The 15948-nt window shown below is 48.4% G+C and overlaps 1 protein-coding gene across 2 annotated transcripts in view; it reads left to right on the forward strand.

Annotated features, from left to right (window-relative positions):
- The window catches only part of LOC139263461 (latent-transforming growth factor beta-binding protein 2-like), an 857891-nt gene that overhangs the window by 838664 nt on the left and 3279 nt on the right, over positions 1-15948 (forward strand). For both annotated transcript variants that reach the window (XM_070879584.1, XM_070879586.1), the window contains one exon: positions 9918-10067. In XM_070879584.1, the coding sequence (XP_070735685.1) occupies positions 9918-10067 (150 nt within the window). The remainder of the gene's footprint in view (positions 1-9917; positions 10068-15948) is intronic.

A 15948-nucleotide genomic window follows, 5' to 3' on the forward strand; every position in this document is an offset into this window, starting at 1 on the left:
ACCCGAACTGAACCGACCTCCCTCCCACCACCCCCCCGACCCGACCCAACGCCACCTACCTGTAAATCTGGTGCTGGGGACGGGCCCTGCCTGAAGTCTCGGGCCCGGCCCGTTCAGCCTTCCTCCCCCTTCTCCTTCCCCCCCACCCCCCCCCAATCTCCTTCTCCACCCTCCAATCTCCTTCCCCCCCCAATCTCCTTTCCCCCCCCAATCTCCTTTCCCCCCCATCTCCTTCCCCCCCCCAATCTCCTTCCCCCACCCCCAATCTCCTTTCCCCCCAATCTCCTTTCCCCCCATCTCCTTCCCCCCAATCTCCTTCCCCCACCAATCTCCTTCCCTCCCCAATCTCCTTCCCCCCCAATCTCCTTCCCCCCCAATCTCCTTCCCCCACCAATCTCCTTCCCCCACCAATCTCCTTCCCCCCCCAATCTCCTTCTCCCACCCCCAATCTCCTTTCCCCCCAATCTCCTTTCCCCCCCAATCTCCTTTCCCCCATCTCCTTTCCCCCCATCTCCTTCCTCCACCAATCTCCTTTTCCCCCCAATCTCCTTTCCCCCCCAATCTCCTTTCCCCGCCCAATCTCCTTCCCCCCCAATCTCCTTCCCCCCCCAATCTCCTTCCCCCCCCAATCTCCTTCCCCCCCCAATCTCCTCCCCCCCCAATCTCCTTCCCCCACCAATCTCCTTCCCCCCCCAATCTCCTTCTCCCACCCCCAATCTCCTTTCCCCCCAATCTCCTTTCCCCCCAATCTCCTTTCCCCATCTCCTTTCCCCCCATCTCCTTCCCCCCATCTCCTTCCCCCACCAATCTCCTTTTCCCCCCAATCTCCTTTCCCCCCCAATCTCCTTTCCCCGCCCAATCTCCTTCCCCCCCAATCTCCTTCCCCCCCCAATCTCCTTCCCCCCCCAATCTCCTTCCCCCCCAATCTCCTTCCCCCCCCAATCTCCTTCCCCCCCCAATCTCCTTCCCCCCCAATCTCCTCCCCCCCAATCTCCTTCCCCCCCAATCTCCTCCCCCCCAATCTCCTTCCCCCACCAATCTCCTTCCCCCCCCAATCTCCTTCTCCCACCCCCAATCTCCTTTCCCCCCAATCTCCTTTCCCCCCAATCTCCTTTCCCCATCTCCTTTCCCCCCATCTCCTTTTCCCCCACCAATCTCCTTTTCCCCCCAATCTCCTTTCCCCCCCAATCTCCTTTCCCCCGCCCAATCTCCTTCCCACCCAATCTCCTCCCCCCCCCAATCTCCTTCCCCCACCAATCTCCTTCCCCCCCCAATCTCCTTCCCCCCCAATCTCCTTTTCCTGCCCAATCTCCTTCCCCCCCAATCTCCTTCCCCCCCCCAATCTCCTTCTCCCACCCCCCAATCTCCTTTCCCCCCCCAATCTCCTTTCCCCCCCAATCTCCTTTCCCCCCCATCTCCTTTCCCCCCCATCTCCTTTCCCCCCCATCTCCTTTCTCCCCTTTATCCCCTTCTCCCCCCTTCTCCCCCTCCCCTTCTCCCTTCTCCCCATCCCTCCCCCCTCCCCCTTCTCCCCCATCCCTCCCCCTTCTCCCACTTCCCTCCCCCTTCCCTCCCTCTGCTCCCCTCTCTCTCCCCCTCTACCCCCCTCCTCCCCCTCCCCTCGCTGTCAGAAACACAGACACTGACAGACAGAGAATGAGAGCCACACAGACAGACAGAGAGATAGAGACACTGACAGAGACACACTGAGGGGGGCATTCCAGCACGCTGTTGGAGGGCTCCCGGTGCTGCAGTCGGTAAGTAGAAAATGTTTTATTTATTGATTTAAAAAAAAAATTATTTCTTATTAATTTTTTTGATTGATTTATTGGTTGATTTATTGATATATTTATCATTTATTATTGATGATGGCTCTTTATTTGTAAAACTGAAGTGTTTAATGTTTGTAAACTTCCCTTTAAACCCCCCCCCCCCCATTCCCTACGCCTGATTTGTAACCTACGCCTGATTTTCTAAAGTGCAGACAAGGTTTTTTCGAGCGTACAAAAATCTTCACTTACTCCATTCTAAGTTAGTTTGGAGTAAGTTTTCACGAAACTTTGAAATCAGGCGTAAGTGGTCGGACACGCCCTCTTTTGAAAAAAAAATTCTGTTCCAAAGTGAAACTGTTCTAACTGACTAGAACTGGAGCAAACTAAATGTGGAGAATTCCGATTTCTAAGATACTCCGTTCTACACCGGTTGCTCCTAAATATCAGGAGCAAATCATGTGGAAACTTGGGGCCTATATATGTAACTATTATTTTACACTGCACAGTTACACACTCTGAGAATAAATGAGTTAATTTAAAGAGGTTCTCTGATATAATAGCTACACTTAAAATGAATGCTGTATTTTTCTCTGATTCAGTAAGATCTGCAAATTGTGGGCTGAGTGTGTCAAGGAGGGAACATTCTGTGGAAAATTTACAGAATTGATTTCAACCTTTTTATCTCTATTATTTCTAAGGACACTGTATTCAAGGAACTTCTTATTTTGTTATTAAATATTTCCATATTTTCCATTTGTTATTGGATTAAGTCATGCCTGCCAGGGAAAGACAGGTCATTTGTTCATTTATTCATTTGGTGGAAGAATTGTTGATTAGGTATAAAACATCATGCCTCATAAAGGGAACTAGTCTGTGCCAGTTGATAAAACACTGTTCGAGTATAGATGCTGAAAAGGAAAAGAGTCTAGAGGTAAAACAGAAACCATACTGATCTTTTCCAATGCATTCCTGGCTGGCCTTCCACATTCTACCCTACGTAAACCTGAGGTCATCCAAAACTCGGCTGCTCATGTTCTAACTCGCACCAAGTCCCGCTCACCCATCACCGCTGTGCTCGCTGACCTACACTGACTCTCAGTTAAGCAACGCCTTGATTTCAAAATTCTCATGCTTGCTTTTAAATCCGTCCAAGGCCTTGACTCTCCCTATCTCTGTAATCTCCTCCAGCCCCACAACCCCCCGAGATATCTGCGCTCCTCTAACTCTCCCCTCTTGAGCATCACTGATTATAATCGCTCAACCATTGGTGGCCGTGTCTTCTGTTGCCTCGGCCCCAAGCTCTGGAACTCCCTGCCTAAACCTCTCCTCCTCTTTACCTCTCTTTCCTCCTTTACCTCTCTTTGCTCCTTAAAACCTACCTCTTTCACCTGCCCTAATTTCTCCTTATGTGGATCGTTGTCAAATTTTTTGTCCTGTAACACTCCTGTGAAGCGCCTTGGGATGTTTTACTATGTTAAAGGGGTTATATAAATACAAGTTGTTGTTTTTACTTGGGAAAATTGATGGTAATGCAGAGCACAATACAGTTAGGAAGGAGCTTCGGGTTGTGAAGAAGGCTGTATTTAAACTGGATGAATCATGAGGTGTTCAGGATGAGGAAGGAGATGGCGGCTGACGACAGACGAAGTGAGAGCCATAGAGTTAGGAGACAGTCCCCTCAAAACTGACAGCAGATGTAAGTGACATTGGGAACAGAAACAGCCTATCTATAGGGCACGCTATTGTAATTGTTGAATCTGGTAATGTTTACTTAATTTCAAATATTTCACTTTTTTTTTTAATACAATTGGCCGGCCCTTGTCATATCCATCACAGTGGGTCAGTGACCGGAATCAGTGGTATTTCAGTGGGATGCAGAGGAGAATTCAGCATTAGGGCTGGTGTGCAGGTCAGAACTCAGTGGGAGCTGGCATTCTCAGTTCGAAGATGGTATTGTTTAATACTGGGAATGCCAGAAGCTTTTCTAGTTGTCGTTTCTCAGTATCAGCTGTGGCTCAGTGGGTAGCACACTTGCCTCTGAGTCAGAAGGTTGTGGGTTCAAATCCCACTCCAGGGACTTGAGCATAAAAATTGAGGCTTGACACTCCAGTGTAGTGCTGAGGGAGTGCTGCACTGTCAGAGGTGCCATCTTTTGAATGAGACGTTAACATGTTAACATAGAAAATAGGAGCAGTAGTCGGCCATTTGGCCCTTCGAGCCTGCACCGTCATTCAATATGATCATGGCTGATCCTCGATCTCAACACCATATTCTTGCCTTTCCCCCATACCCCTTGATGCCTTTTATGTCTAGAAATCTGTCTCCTTAAATATATTCAGTGACTTGGCGTCCACAGCCTTCTGTGGCAGAGAATTCCACAGGTTCACCACCCTCTGAGTGAAAAAATTTCTCCTCATCTCGGTCCTAAATTTCTTACCCCGTATCCTGAGACTGTGACCCTTTGTTCTAGACTTCCCAGCCAGGGGAAACATTCTCCCCGCATCCAGTCTATCCAACCCAGTCAGAATTTTATACGTTTCAATTAGATCCCTTCTCATTCTTCTAAACTCTAGTGAATACAGGCCTAGTCGACCCAATCTTTCCTCATATGACAATCCTACCATCCCAGGAATCAGTCTGGTGAACCTTTGCTGTTCTCCCTCTATGGCAAGTATATATCCTTTCTTAGGTAAGAAAACCAAAACTGCACACAATACTCCAGGTGTGGTCTCACCAAGGCCCTGTATAACTGTAGTAAGACACCTTGCTCCTGTACTCAAAACCTCTTGCAATGAAGACCAACATACCATTTGCCTTCCTAACTGCTTGCTGCACCTACATATTTGCTTTCAATGACTGGTGTACAAGGACACCCAGGTCCCTTTGTACATCGACATTTCCCAAGGTATCACCATTTAAATAATATTGTCTTTATATTTTTCCTACCAAAGTGGATAACTTCACATTTATCCACGTTATACTGCATCTGCCATGTGTTTTCCCACTCACTCAACCTATCTAAATCGCCTTGCAGGGTCTTTGCATCCTCCTCACAACTCACAATCCCACCTAACTTTGTGTCGTCAGCAAACTTGGAAAGTTTACACTTGGTTCCCTTATCCAAATCATTTGTATATATTGTGAATAGCTGGGGCCCAAGCACTGATCCCTGTGGTACCCCACTAGTCACTGCCCGCCACCCCAAAAAAGACCCGTTTATTCCCACTCTCTGTTTCCTGTCAGTTAACCAATTTTCAGTACATTACCCCCAATCCTTTGTGCTTTAATTTTGCATACTAACCTCTTATGTGGGCTTTATCAAAGGCCTTCTGAAAATCCAAATACACTGCATCCGCTGGTTCTCCCTTATCTATTCTATTAAACCAAGGCCCTGTCTGCTCTCTCGGGTGAAAGTAAAGGATCCCATGGCACTATTTCGAAGAAGAGCAGGGGAGTTTAACCCGGTGTTGTTGTGTATGGAGAAAGAGTCAGACTGAACACTGTGAGCTCAAAGTAAAGTGTGACCTTAGTCTTTTATTGCAGGTCTCCAGAGTGCCTCTCCAACCTGTGAAGCCTTCTTAAATACCTGTGCTCCCAAGGGATTATGGGATCCCTTGGGACTCTGGGATATGAGCCCTCTGGCGGCTGTACAGAGTAAATACAAGTCCACATACATAACAACATCCCCCCGCCCCCCCCAAAGTCAATAGTGCAACTATTTACAATGTGAGTCAATCTGGGGCCCTTCTTGCCCTGGTTGATCGTCTCGGTGTGAAAGCTGGTGTTGTTGAATCATTTGTTGGGCCCTCGCTGGGCTGCTGTGTAGCTTCCTTGCTGGGCTGCCTGGTGTGTTGGGCCCTGCAGGACTGCTGTGGATGATGGGTTCTGCTTCTTGGTCAACCGTGGTGTCAGTTGCCACTGGTGTGTATGTTGGGGGATCAAAAAAGGTCGGGTCCAAAGTGGGTTGCTCAAGATAGTCCGTGAATCTGAGTTTGATTTGGTCCAAGTGTTTCCGGTGAATGAGTCCATTTGAAAGTTTGACCCGAAACACCCTGCTCCCCTCTTTGGCCACGACAGTGCCAGGAAGCCACTTGGAACCTTGTCCCGTAATTTGATAGAAATACAGGATCATTAACTTCAATCTTGCGTGACACATTTGCGTTGTCATGGTATGCACTTTGTTGAAGCAGTTCAGCAGGTGGGATCCCAGTGAATGAGTGGAGTCTCGTGCGGTAGCTAAGCAGGACTCGGGATAGGCGAGTCTGCACCGAGCCTTCAGTTACCCTCTTCAAGCCTTGCTTGATAGTTTGCACTACTCCCTCTGCCGAACCATTGGACGCTGGTTTAAACGGGGCAGATGTGACATGTTTGATCCCGCTACGGGTCATGAATTCTTTGAATTCAGCACTGATAAAACATGGCCCATTGTCGCTCACCACGACATCGGGTAAGCCGTGAGTGGCAAACATGGCCCGCAGGCTTTCAGTGGTGGCAGCGGACGTGCTAGCCGACATTATCTCACATTCAATCCACTTTGAGTACGCGTCTACAACCACAAGGAACATTTTACCCAAGGACGGGCCTGCATAGTCGACGTATACCCTAGACCACGGTTTGGAGGGCTAAGACCATAAACTTAGCGGGGTACATTGCTTAACTGCGAGCATGTATTATATCTGTGAACGCAGGACTCTAAGTCCGCATCGATACCGAGCCACCACATGTGGGATCTGGCTATCGCTTTCATCATTACGATGCCTGGGTAGGTACTGTGGAGGTCATTGATGAAGGTGTCTCTGCCCTTCTTGAAGACCACTACTCGATTGCCCCACAGAAGGCAGTCTGCCTGTATAGACATTTCACCTTTGCGCCGCTGGAACGGCTTTATCCCTTCCTGCATTTCCACTGGGACATTGGACCAGCTCCCGTGAAGCACACAGCTTTTGACTAGAGATAATAAGGGGTCCTGGCTTGTCCAGGTTTTGATCTGCCGGGCAGTGACGGGTGATTGCTCACTCTCAAATGCTTCCATAACCATGGCTAGATCTGTGGGCTGCGCCATTTCCACCCCTGTGGTGGGCAATGGCAGCCTACTGAGAGCATCGGCGCAGTTTTCTGTGCCTGGCGTGTGGCAGATGGCGTAGTTGTATGTGGACAACGTGAGTGCCCATCTCTGGATGCGGGCCGATGCGTTGGTATTTATCCCTTTACTCTTGGAAAACAGGGATATAAGTTGCTTATGGTCAGTTTCCAATTTGAATTTTAGCCCAAACAGATATTGATGCATTTTATTTACCCCATAGACACATGCTAATGCTTCTTTTTCAATCATGCTGTAGGCTCTCCCGGCCTTAGACAGACTCCTGGATGCATAAGCAACAGGTTGCAGTTTCCCGAAATCATTAGCTTGCTGCAATACACACCTGACGCCAGATGACGACACATCACATGCTCGTACCAAACGCTTACATGGATCATACAACACAAGCAATTTGTTTGAGCATAACAATTTTCTCGCTTTTACAAAGGCATTTTCTTGGCTTTTGTCCCAAACCCATTCGCCCTCGTTTCGTAGTAAGACATGCAGTGGTTCTAGCAGTGTGCTGAGACCCGGTAAGAAGTTATCAAAGTAGTTCAAGAGTCCCAGAAACGACCACAGCACCATCAGGTGCGTTCTCGATTATCTCCGTCTTCGCGTTGGTGGGCCTGATGCCGTCCGCTGCAGTCCTCCTTCCCAGGAACTCCACTTCAGGCACAAGGAAAACGCACTTCAAGCATTTTAACCTGAGCCCCACGCGGTTGAGTCGACTAAGAACCTCCTCCAGGTTCTGCAGGTGCTCGACTCTTTTCCGACCTGTGACCAAGATGTCGTCCTGGAAGGCCACGGTGTGCAGGACCGACTTCAGTAAACTTTCCATCTTTCTCTGGAATATCGCCGCCGCTGATTGGATTCCAAACGGGCATCTGTTCTAAACAAAAAGACCTTTGTAGGCTGAAGTCAGATCCAGCCTCGTGAACGTCTTTCCTCCCGCTAGCGTTACAAAGAGTTCATCGGTTTTTGGTAGTGGGTATTGGTCCTGCAGGGAGAAACGATTGATAGTTACTTTGTAATCGCCACAGGTTCTGACGGTGCCATCTCCCTTGAGGACTTGGACAATAGGATTGGCCCACTCACTGAACTCGATCGGTGAAATGATGCCCTCTCGTTGCAGCCGGTCGAGCTCGATCTCTACCCTTTCTCTCATCATGTACGGTACTGCTCTCGCCTTGTGATGGATGGGTCATGCCCCCGGAATTAGGTGGATCTTCACTTTTACTCCTTGGAATTTCCCGATGCCTGGTTCGAAGGAAATTTGTTTAAGACCTGGGCACACGAAGTGTCGTCAGTGGGCGATAACGCTCGGACGTCATCCCAGTTCCAGCGTATCTTTCTCAGCCAGCTCCTGCTGAGCAGCATGGGACCATCGCCCGGTACCGCCCAGAATGGTAGCTTGTGCACCGCTCCATCATAGGAGTCCTTTACGGTAACACTGCCGATTACAAGAATCAGTTCTTTAATGTAAGTTCTTAGTCTCGTGTGAACTGGAGTTAAGACTGGCCTTGGGGCCTTGTTGCACCACAACCTTTCGAAAGTCTTTTTGCTCATGGTGGACTGGCTCGCTCCCGTGTCCAGCTCCATTGACACCGGGGGCCCATTTAGTTCAACATTCAGCATTCTCGGGGACAATTCATGATGAATGTGTGCACCCCATGTACCTCTGCCTCCTCTATCTGAGGCTCTGGTTCATAATGATCCTCCGTGGATCTGTCCTCCTCTGCAACGTGGTGGTTTGCAGGTTTAACAGGCTTAGCAGCTCGCCTGCACACTCGTTGGAGGTGTCCCATTGTTCCACAGCCCTTGCAAACGTATCCTTTGAATCGGCATGAATGGAAACTATGATCACCCCCACAGCGCCAACAAGTTGTTAATGGCCTTGCATTCATCACCCTTAATGGTGGACTCTGAGACATCTGTGGACGTGTAGCTGCAGGTATGTGTCACCTGCCCTGTACGTGACGATTCGAAAACAACATCACTTTGTTCACAGTACTTGTAGCAGCACTTGTGTGCTGAGAGATTTGCTTCGTAACGTCACTGGTTTCAATGAACGCCTGGGCTATCGCTATGGCCTTACTCAAGGTTGGGGTCTCTACAGTCAAAAGTTTGCAAAGTATGGTTTCGTGGCCAATACCAAGTTCGAAAAAGTCACAGAGCATGTGCTCCAAATGTCCTTCAAATTCGCAATGTCCTGCAAGGCATCTCAGCTCGGCAACATAACTCGCCGCTTCCTGGCCTTCAGACCTTTTGTAGGTGTAGAACCAGTACCTCGCCATCAGAACGCTTTCCTTCGGGTTCAAATGCTCTCAGAACAGTGTGCACAAATCGTCGTACAAGTTCTCCGTGGGTTTCGCTGGAGTGAGCAGATTCTTCATGAGGCCATACGTTGGTGCCCCACAGACGATGAGGAGGATCGCTCTACGTTTGGCAGCGCTCTCTTCCCCATCGAGCTCGTTGGCCACGAAGTATTGGTCGAATGGCTCCACTAAAGTTTCCCAATCATCTCCCTCCGAGAATTTCTCCAGAATGCCCACTGTTCTCTGCATCTTTGGGTTCTATCTGTATCTCGTCGCCAGTTGTTGTGTATGGAGAAAGTGTCAAATAAAGTGAGCTCAAATAAAGTGTGACCTTAGTCTTTTATTGCAGGTATTCAGAGTGCCCCTCCAACCTGTGAAGCCTTCTTAAATACCTGTGCTCCCAAGGGATTATGGGATCACTTGGGACTTCGGGATATGAGCCTCTGATGACTGTACAGAATAAATACAAGTCCACATATATAACAAGTGTCCTGGCCAATATTTATCCCTCAATGAACATAACAAAAAACAGATTATCTGGTCATTATCACATTGCTGTTTGTGGGAGCTCGCTGTGCGCAAGTTGGCTGCCGCGTTGGGTGTCGCATTTCCTACATTACAACAGTGACTACACTCAAAAAGTACTCATTGGCTGTAAAGCGCTTTGAAACGTCTGATAGGCGCTATATAAATGCAATTTTTTTTTAACATCTTTGGCACTATTCAGTACTTTTGATCTTATTTTCTCAGACCGCTCCAGTAGCTTTGAGGGCTTACAAGCAGAAGAGTGTGGCATTCTGAATGGCTGTGAAAACGGGCGATGTGTTCGAGTGCGGGAAGGATACACCTGCGATTGTTTTGATGGATTTGAGCTTGATATGACAAAAATGACTTGTGAAGGTGAGTAAACATTTGCTTCAGTGTAAAACCCAAGGCTCTGGAGATGTTGTCTATATGACAGGGTGCGATCAAGCATGACTCCTAAATGGGAGGGTTTTTTGGGCATGGTTTATCTCTGCGCTGCAAAAGGAGACTTTCAAAGCTTGGTTTGGTCAATGGGTGTTGACGTGGAATGTCAAGGTGATGGTTTTTGCGGGTTTGACCAGAATCGCCATCGGTGTAAGTAGACCACTATCCTGGTCAGGGTCTCTTCGGTGATGGACAGATTTGTGTTTTGCGTGGCCAAGGCACTGTCATCAGCATATACAATCATACTGGAGTCTGTTTCGGGCAGGTCACTGGTGTAAACGTTGAATAAAACGGGTACCAGCACAGAACCCTTTGGGGAGTCTGTTGTTCAATGCCCTATATCTGCTCTTCTGGGTGCCAGAGTACACACGGAAACGTCAGTTGCTAAGCATGGAGTTGAGAAGATGCATCAACTGGTCCGGGGCCCAGTGTCGGTGGCAGTCGGGTGCAGCATCGAGGTGGTCCGTTGTTGAGGCCTATAAAAGGCACAGCAGGGAGTCCGGGGCCCAGTGTCGGTGGCAGTCGGAAGCAGCGTCGAGGAGGTCCGTTGTTGAGGCCTATAAAAGGCGAGCCGGTGCAGCTACAGGGAGAAGGCAAAAAAGTAGGAAAAAGAAACAGAAAGGTGACGTCACAGCCAAGGGGGTAAGTGATTGGCTGGTGATTGGTGAGTAGTTTTTCTTTTTACTCTTCTATAACAGTGAGTAAACTTTAGCATTGTTGTTGCCTATCTAAGGGTTAAGTCATGGCAGGACAGCTCGGTCACGTGTTATGCTCATCCTGTACCATGTGGGAACTCAGGGACAACACCAGTGCTCCTGACGACTACGTGTGTGGGAAGTGTATCCGCCTCCAGCTCCTGACGGACCGCGTTGCGGAGCTGGAGCTGAGGGTGGATTCACTCTGGAGCATCCACGATGCTGAGAATGACGTGAGTAGCACGTGTAGCGAGTTGGTCGTACCGCAGGGAAAGGGTCCACAGCCAGATAGGGAATGGAAGACCAGCAGGAAGACCAGTGCAAGGAAGGTAGTGCAGGGGTCCCCTGTGGTCATGCCCCTGCAAAACAGGGGGATGACCACAGGGGACCCCTGCTTTGGGTACTGTTGGGGGGGATGACTCATCAGGGGAGGGCAGCAGCAGCCAAGTTCATGGTACCGTGGCTGGCTCTGTTGCACGGGAGGGCAGGAAAAAGAGTGGGAGAGCGATAGTGATAGGGGGTTCAATTGTAAGGGGAATAGATAGGCGTTTCTGCGGCCGCAACCGAGACTCCAGGATGGTATGTTGCCTCCCTGGTGCAAGGGTCAAGGATGTCTCGGAGCGGGTGCAGGACATTCTAAAAAGGGAGGGAGAACAGCCAGTTGTCATGGTGCACATTGGTACCAACGATATAGGTAAAAAAAGGGATGAGGTCCTACGAAACGAATTTAAGGAGCTAGGAGCGAAATTAAAAAGTAGGACCTCAAAAGAAGTAATCTCGGGATTGCTACCAGTGCCACATGCTAGTCAGAGCAGGAATTGCAGGATAGCGCAGATGAATACGTGGCTTGAGCAGTGGTGCAGCAGGGAGGGATTCAAATTCCTGGGGCATTGGAACTGGTTCTGGGGGAGGTGGGACCAGTACAAACCGGACGGTCTGCACCTGGGCAGGACCGGAACCAATGTCCTAGGGGGAGTGTTTGCTAGTGCTGTTGGGGAGGAGTTAAACTAATAGGGCAGGGGGATGGGAACCAATGCAGGGAGACAGAGGGAAACAAAAAGGAGACAAAAGCAAAAGACAGAAAGGAGATGAGGAAAAGTGGAGGGCACAGAAACCCAAGGCAAAGAACAAAAAGGGCCACTGTACAGCAAAATTCTAAAAGGACAAAGGGTGTTAAAAATACAAGCCTGAAGGCTTTGTGTCTTAATGCAAGGAGTATCCGTAATAAGGTGGATGAATTAACTGTGCAAATAGATGTTAACAAATATGATGTGATTGGGATTACGGAGACGTGGCTCCAGGATGATCAGGGCTGGGAACTCAACATCCAGGGGTATTCAACATTCAGGAAGGATAGAATAAAAGGAAAATGAGGTGGGATAGCATTGCTGGTTAAGGAGGAGATTAATGCAATAGTTAGGAAGGACATTAGCTTGGATGATGTGGAATCTATATGGGTAGAGCTGCAGAACACCAAAGGGCAAAAAATGTTCGTGGGAGTTGTGTACAGACCTCCAAACAGTAGTAGTGATGTTGGGGAGGGCATCAAACAGGAAATTAGGGGTGCATGCAATAAAGGTGCAGCAGTTATAATGGGTGACTTTAATATGCACATAGATTGGGCGAACCAAACTGGAAGCAATACAGTGGAGGAGGATTTCCTGGAGTGCATAAGGGATGGTTTTCTAGACCAATATGTCAAGGAACCAACTAGGGGGGAGGCCATCTTAGACTGGGTGTTGTGTAATGAGAGAGGATTAATTAGCAATCTCGTTGTGCGAGGCCCCTTGGGGAAGAGTGACCAGAATATGGTGGAATTCTGCATTAGGATGGAGAATGAAACAGTTAATTCAGAGACCATGGTCCAGAACTTAAAGAAGGGTAACTTTGAAGGTATGAGGCGTGAATTGGCTAGGATAGATTGGCGAATGATACTTAAGGGGTTGACTGTGGATGGGCAATGGCAGACATTTAGAGACCGCATGGATGAACTGCAACAATTGTACATTCCTGTCTGCCATAAAAATAAAAAAGGGAAGGTGGCTCAACCGTGGCTATCAAGGGAAATCAGGGATAGTATTAAAGCCAAGGAAGTGGCATACAAATTGGCCAGAAATAGCAGCGAACCTGGGGACTGGGAGAAATTTAGAACTCAGCAGAGGAGGACAAAGGAGTATGAGAAGAAGCTTGCAGGGAACATTAAGACGGATTGCAAAAGTTTCTATAGATATGTAAAGAGAAAAAGGTTAGTAAAGATAAACATAGAATCAGGGGAAGTCATAACGGGGAACAAAGAAATGGCAGACCAATTGAACAAGTACTTTGGTTCGGTATTCACTAAGGAGAACACAAACAACCTTCCGGATATAAAAGGGGTCAGAGGGTCTAGTAAGGAGGAGGAACTGAGGGAAATCCTTATTAGTCGGGAAATTGTGTTGGGGAAATTGATGGGATTGAAGGCCGATAAATCCCCAGGGCCTGATGGACTGCATCCCAGAGTACTTAAGGAGGTGGCCTTGTAAATAGCGGATGCATTGACAGTCATTTTCCAACATTCCATTGACTCTGGATCAGTTCCTATGGAGTGGAGGGTAGCCAATGTAACCCCACTTTTTAAAAAAGGAGGGAGAGAGAAAACAGGGAATTATAGACCGGTCAGCCTGACATCGGTGGTGGGTAAAATGATGGAATCAATTATTAAGGATGTCATAGCAGTGCATTTGGAAAGAGGTGACATGATAGGTCCAAGTCAGCATGGATTTGTGAAAGGGAAATCATGCTTGACAAATCTTCTGGAATTTTTTGAGGATGTTTCCAGTAGAGTAGACAAGGGAGAACCAGTTGATGTGGTATATTTGGACTTTCAGAAGGCTTTCGACAAGGTCCCACACAAGAGATTAATTTGCAAAGTTAAAGCACATGGGATTGGGGCTAGTGTGCTGACATGGATTGAGAACTGGTTGTCAGACAGGAAGCAAAGAGTAGGAGTAAATGGGGACTTTTCAGAATGGCAGGCAGTGACTAGTGGGGTACCGCAAGGTTCTGTGCTGGGGCCCCAGCTGTTTACACTGTACATTAATGATTTAGACGATGGGATTAAATGTAGTATCTTCAAATTTGCGGATGACACTAAGTTGGGTGGCAGTGTGAGCTGCGAAGAGGATGCTATGAGGCTGCAGAGCGGCTTGGATAGGTTAGGTGAGTGGACAAATGCATGGCAGATGAAGTGTAATGTGGATAAATGTGAGGTTATCCACTTTGGTGGTAAAAACAGAGAGACAGACTATTATCTGAATGGTGACAGATTAGGAAAAGGGGAGGTGCAACGAGACCTGGGTATCATGGTACATCAGTCATTGAAGGTTGGCATGCAGGTACAGCAGGCGGTTAAGAAAGCAAATGGCATGTTGGTCTTCATAGCAAGGGGATTTGAGTACAGGGGCAGGGAGGTGTTGCTACATTGTACAGGGCCTTGGTGAGGCCACACCTGGAGTATTGTGTACAGTTTTGGTCTCCTAACCTGAGGAAGGACATTCTTGCTATTGAGGGAGTGCAGCGAAGGTTCACCAAACTGATTCCCGGGATGGCGGGACTGACCTATCAAGAAAGACTGGATCAACTGGGCTTGTATTCACTGGAGTTCAGAAGAATGAGAGGGGACCTCATAGAAACATTTAGAATTCTGACGGGGTTGGACAGGTTAGATGCAGGAAGAATGTTCCCAATGTTGGGGAAGTCCAGAACCAGGGGACACAATCTAAGGATAAGGGGTAAGCCATTTAGGACCGAGATGAGGAGAAACTTCTTCACCCAGAGAGTGGTGAACCTGTGGAATTCTCTACCACAGAAAGTTGTTGAGGCCAATTCACTAAATATATTCAAAAAGGAGTTAGGTGAAGTCCTTGCTACTAGGGGGATCAAGGGGTATGGCGAGAAAGCAGGAATGGGGTACTGAAGTTGCATGTTCAGCCATGAACTCATTGAAGGGCGGTGCAGGCTCGAAGGGCCGAATGGCCTGCTCCTGCACCTATTTTCTATGTTTCTATGTTTCTATCATTGTTCTGCGGGGTAAAATGGCGGAGAGGTTGAAAAGCAGCCCCTGCTTCCATACTGTGCCATACGTCACCGACAGGTCCACAAGCACTACGGTGGTCTTGAGCTGGCGCTGGAAGCTTGCTTCGATGTGCGTTGTTAAAGCTAGCACTTGCTCGCAGCGGTTATGGCTGCTCTGGAAGCTCACTTGCTCCTCGGGAATGGTTGGCTCAATGATGGGGGCTAGTCTGTGGAGCACTAGCCTCTCCAGCACTTTATAACAAGTACAAAGTGAGGAGATCGGGCAGTAGCTGGAGGCTTCACAAGCATCCTACCCCTGCTTCAGGAGGACAATTATTTTAGTCTCCCTCTAAATAGGTGAAATTTACCAGTTATCAGTACCTCAGAGAAGAAACTCATCAACCATCTCTTCGCTTTGGGTCCCAGTGCTTTTAAGAATTGTGGGTAAACACCATCTGGACCAGCAGCTTTTCCCGATTTGGTTGTCAATGGGGCTGCGTTTAGTTTGTCCAAGGTGATTGGATCAGACATAGTTGACGATCTTGGTGTTGTCATCAAGTTTGTTGTAACTGATGCTTTGTCTGCCGTTGAAATTCTTTGTCCACCGGAGCCTTTGATGTTTGTTTCAAGTGGGATGCAATGGCATCTGTTCTGATGGTCGTCCTATGCTTATAGCTGGTGTTTACCCCACCAGTCTCCAGAGAATACCAGCAAAGACATGCTGATCCAAGCCAACTTGAACACCCTGCCACAACCTGTTTCAAATCTGGAAGGCCATTTTGGACCGTTGCCGAAGCCCTTCAGCGATCTCCCCTCAGCCTTGATGACCCGATGGCGAGATGCTTGGAAGAACTGCGATGTACGGAATGGATTCCTTATAGAGAACCCCACAGTACAACCTGAATGATCAAACCTTCCCCGCAAACAGTGGACAACCATCAACCACCACAGAATCGGTCAGGGTAAATGCTGCCACCTTCTCCATAGGTGGAAGATTAAAGCACCCTCATCGTGCCACTTTGGAGCTCCTAAGCAGACCCTGGAGCTTTGGCTTGGATTATTGC

This window comes from Pristiophorus japonicus, chromosome 4 (genome assembly GCF_044704955.1).
Source record: "Pristiophorus japonicus isolate sPriJap1 chromosome 4, sPriJap1.hap1, whole genome shotgun sequence".
Lineage (NCBI taxonomy): Eukaryota > Metazoa > Chordata > Chondrichthyes > Pristiophoridae > Pristiophorus > Pristiophorus japonicus.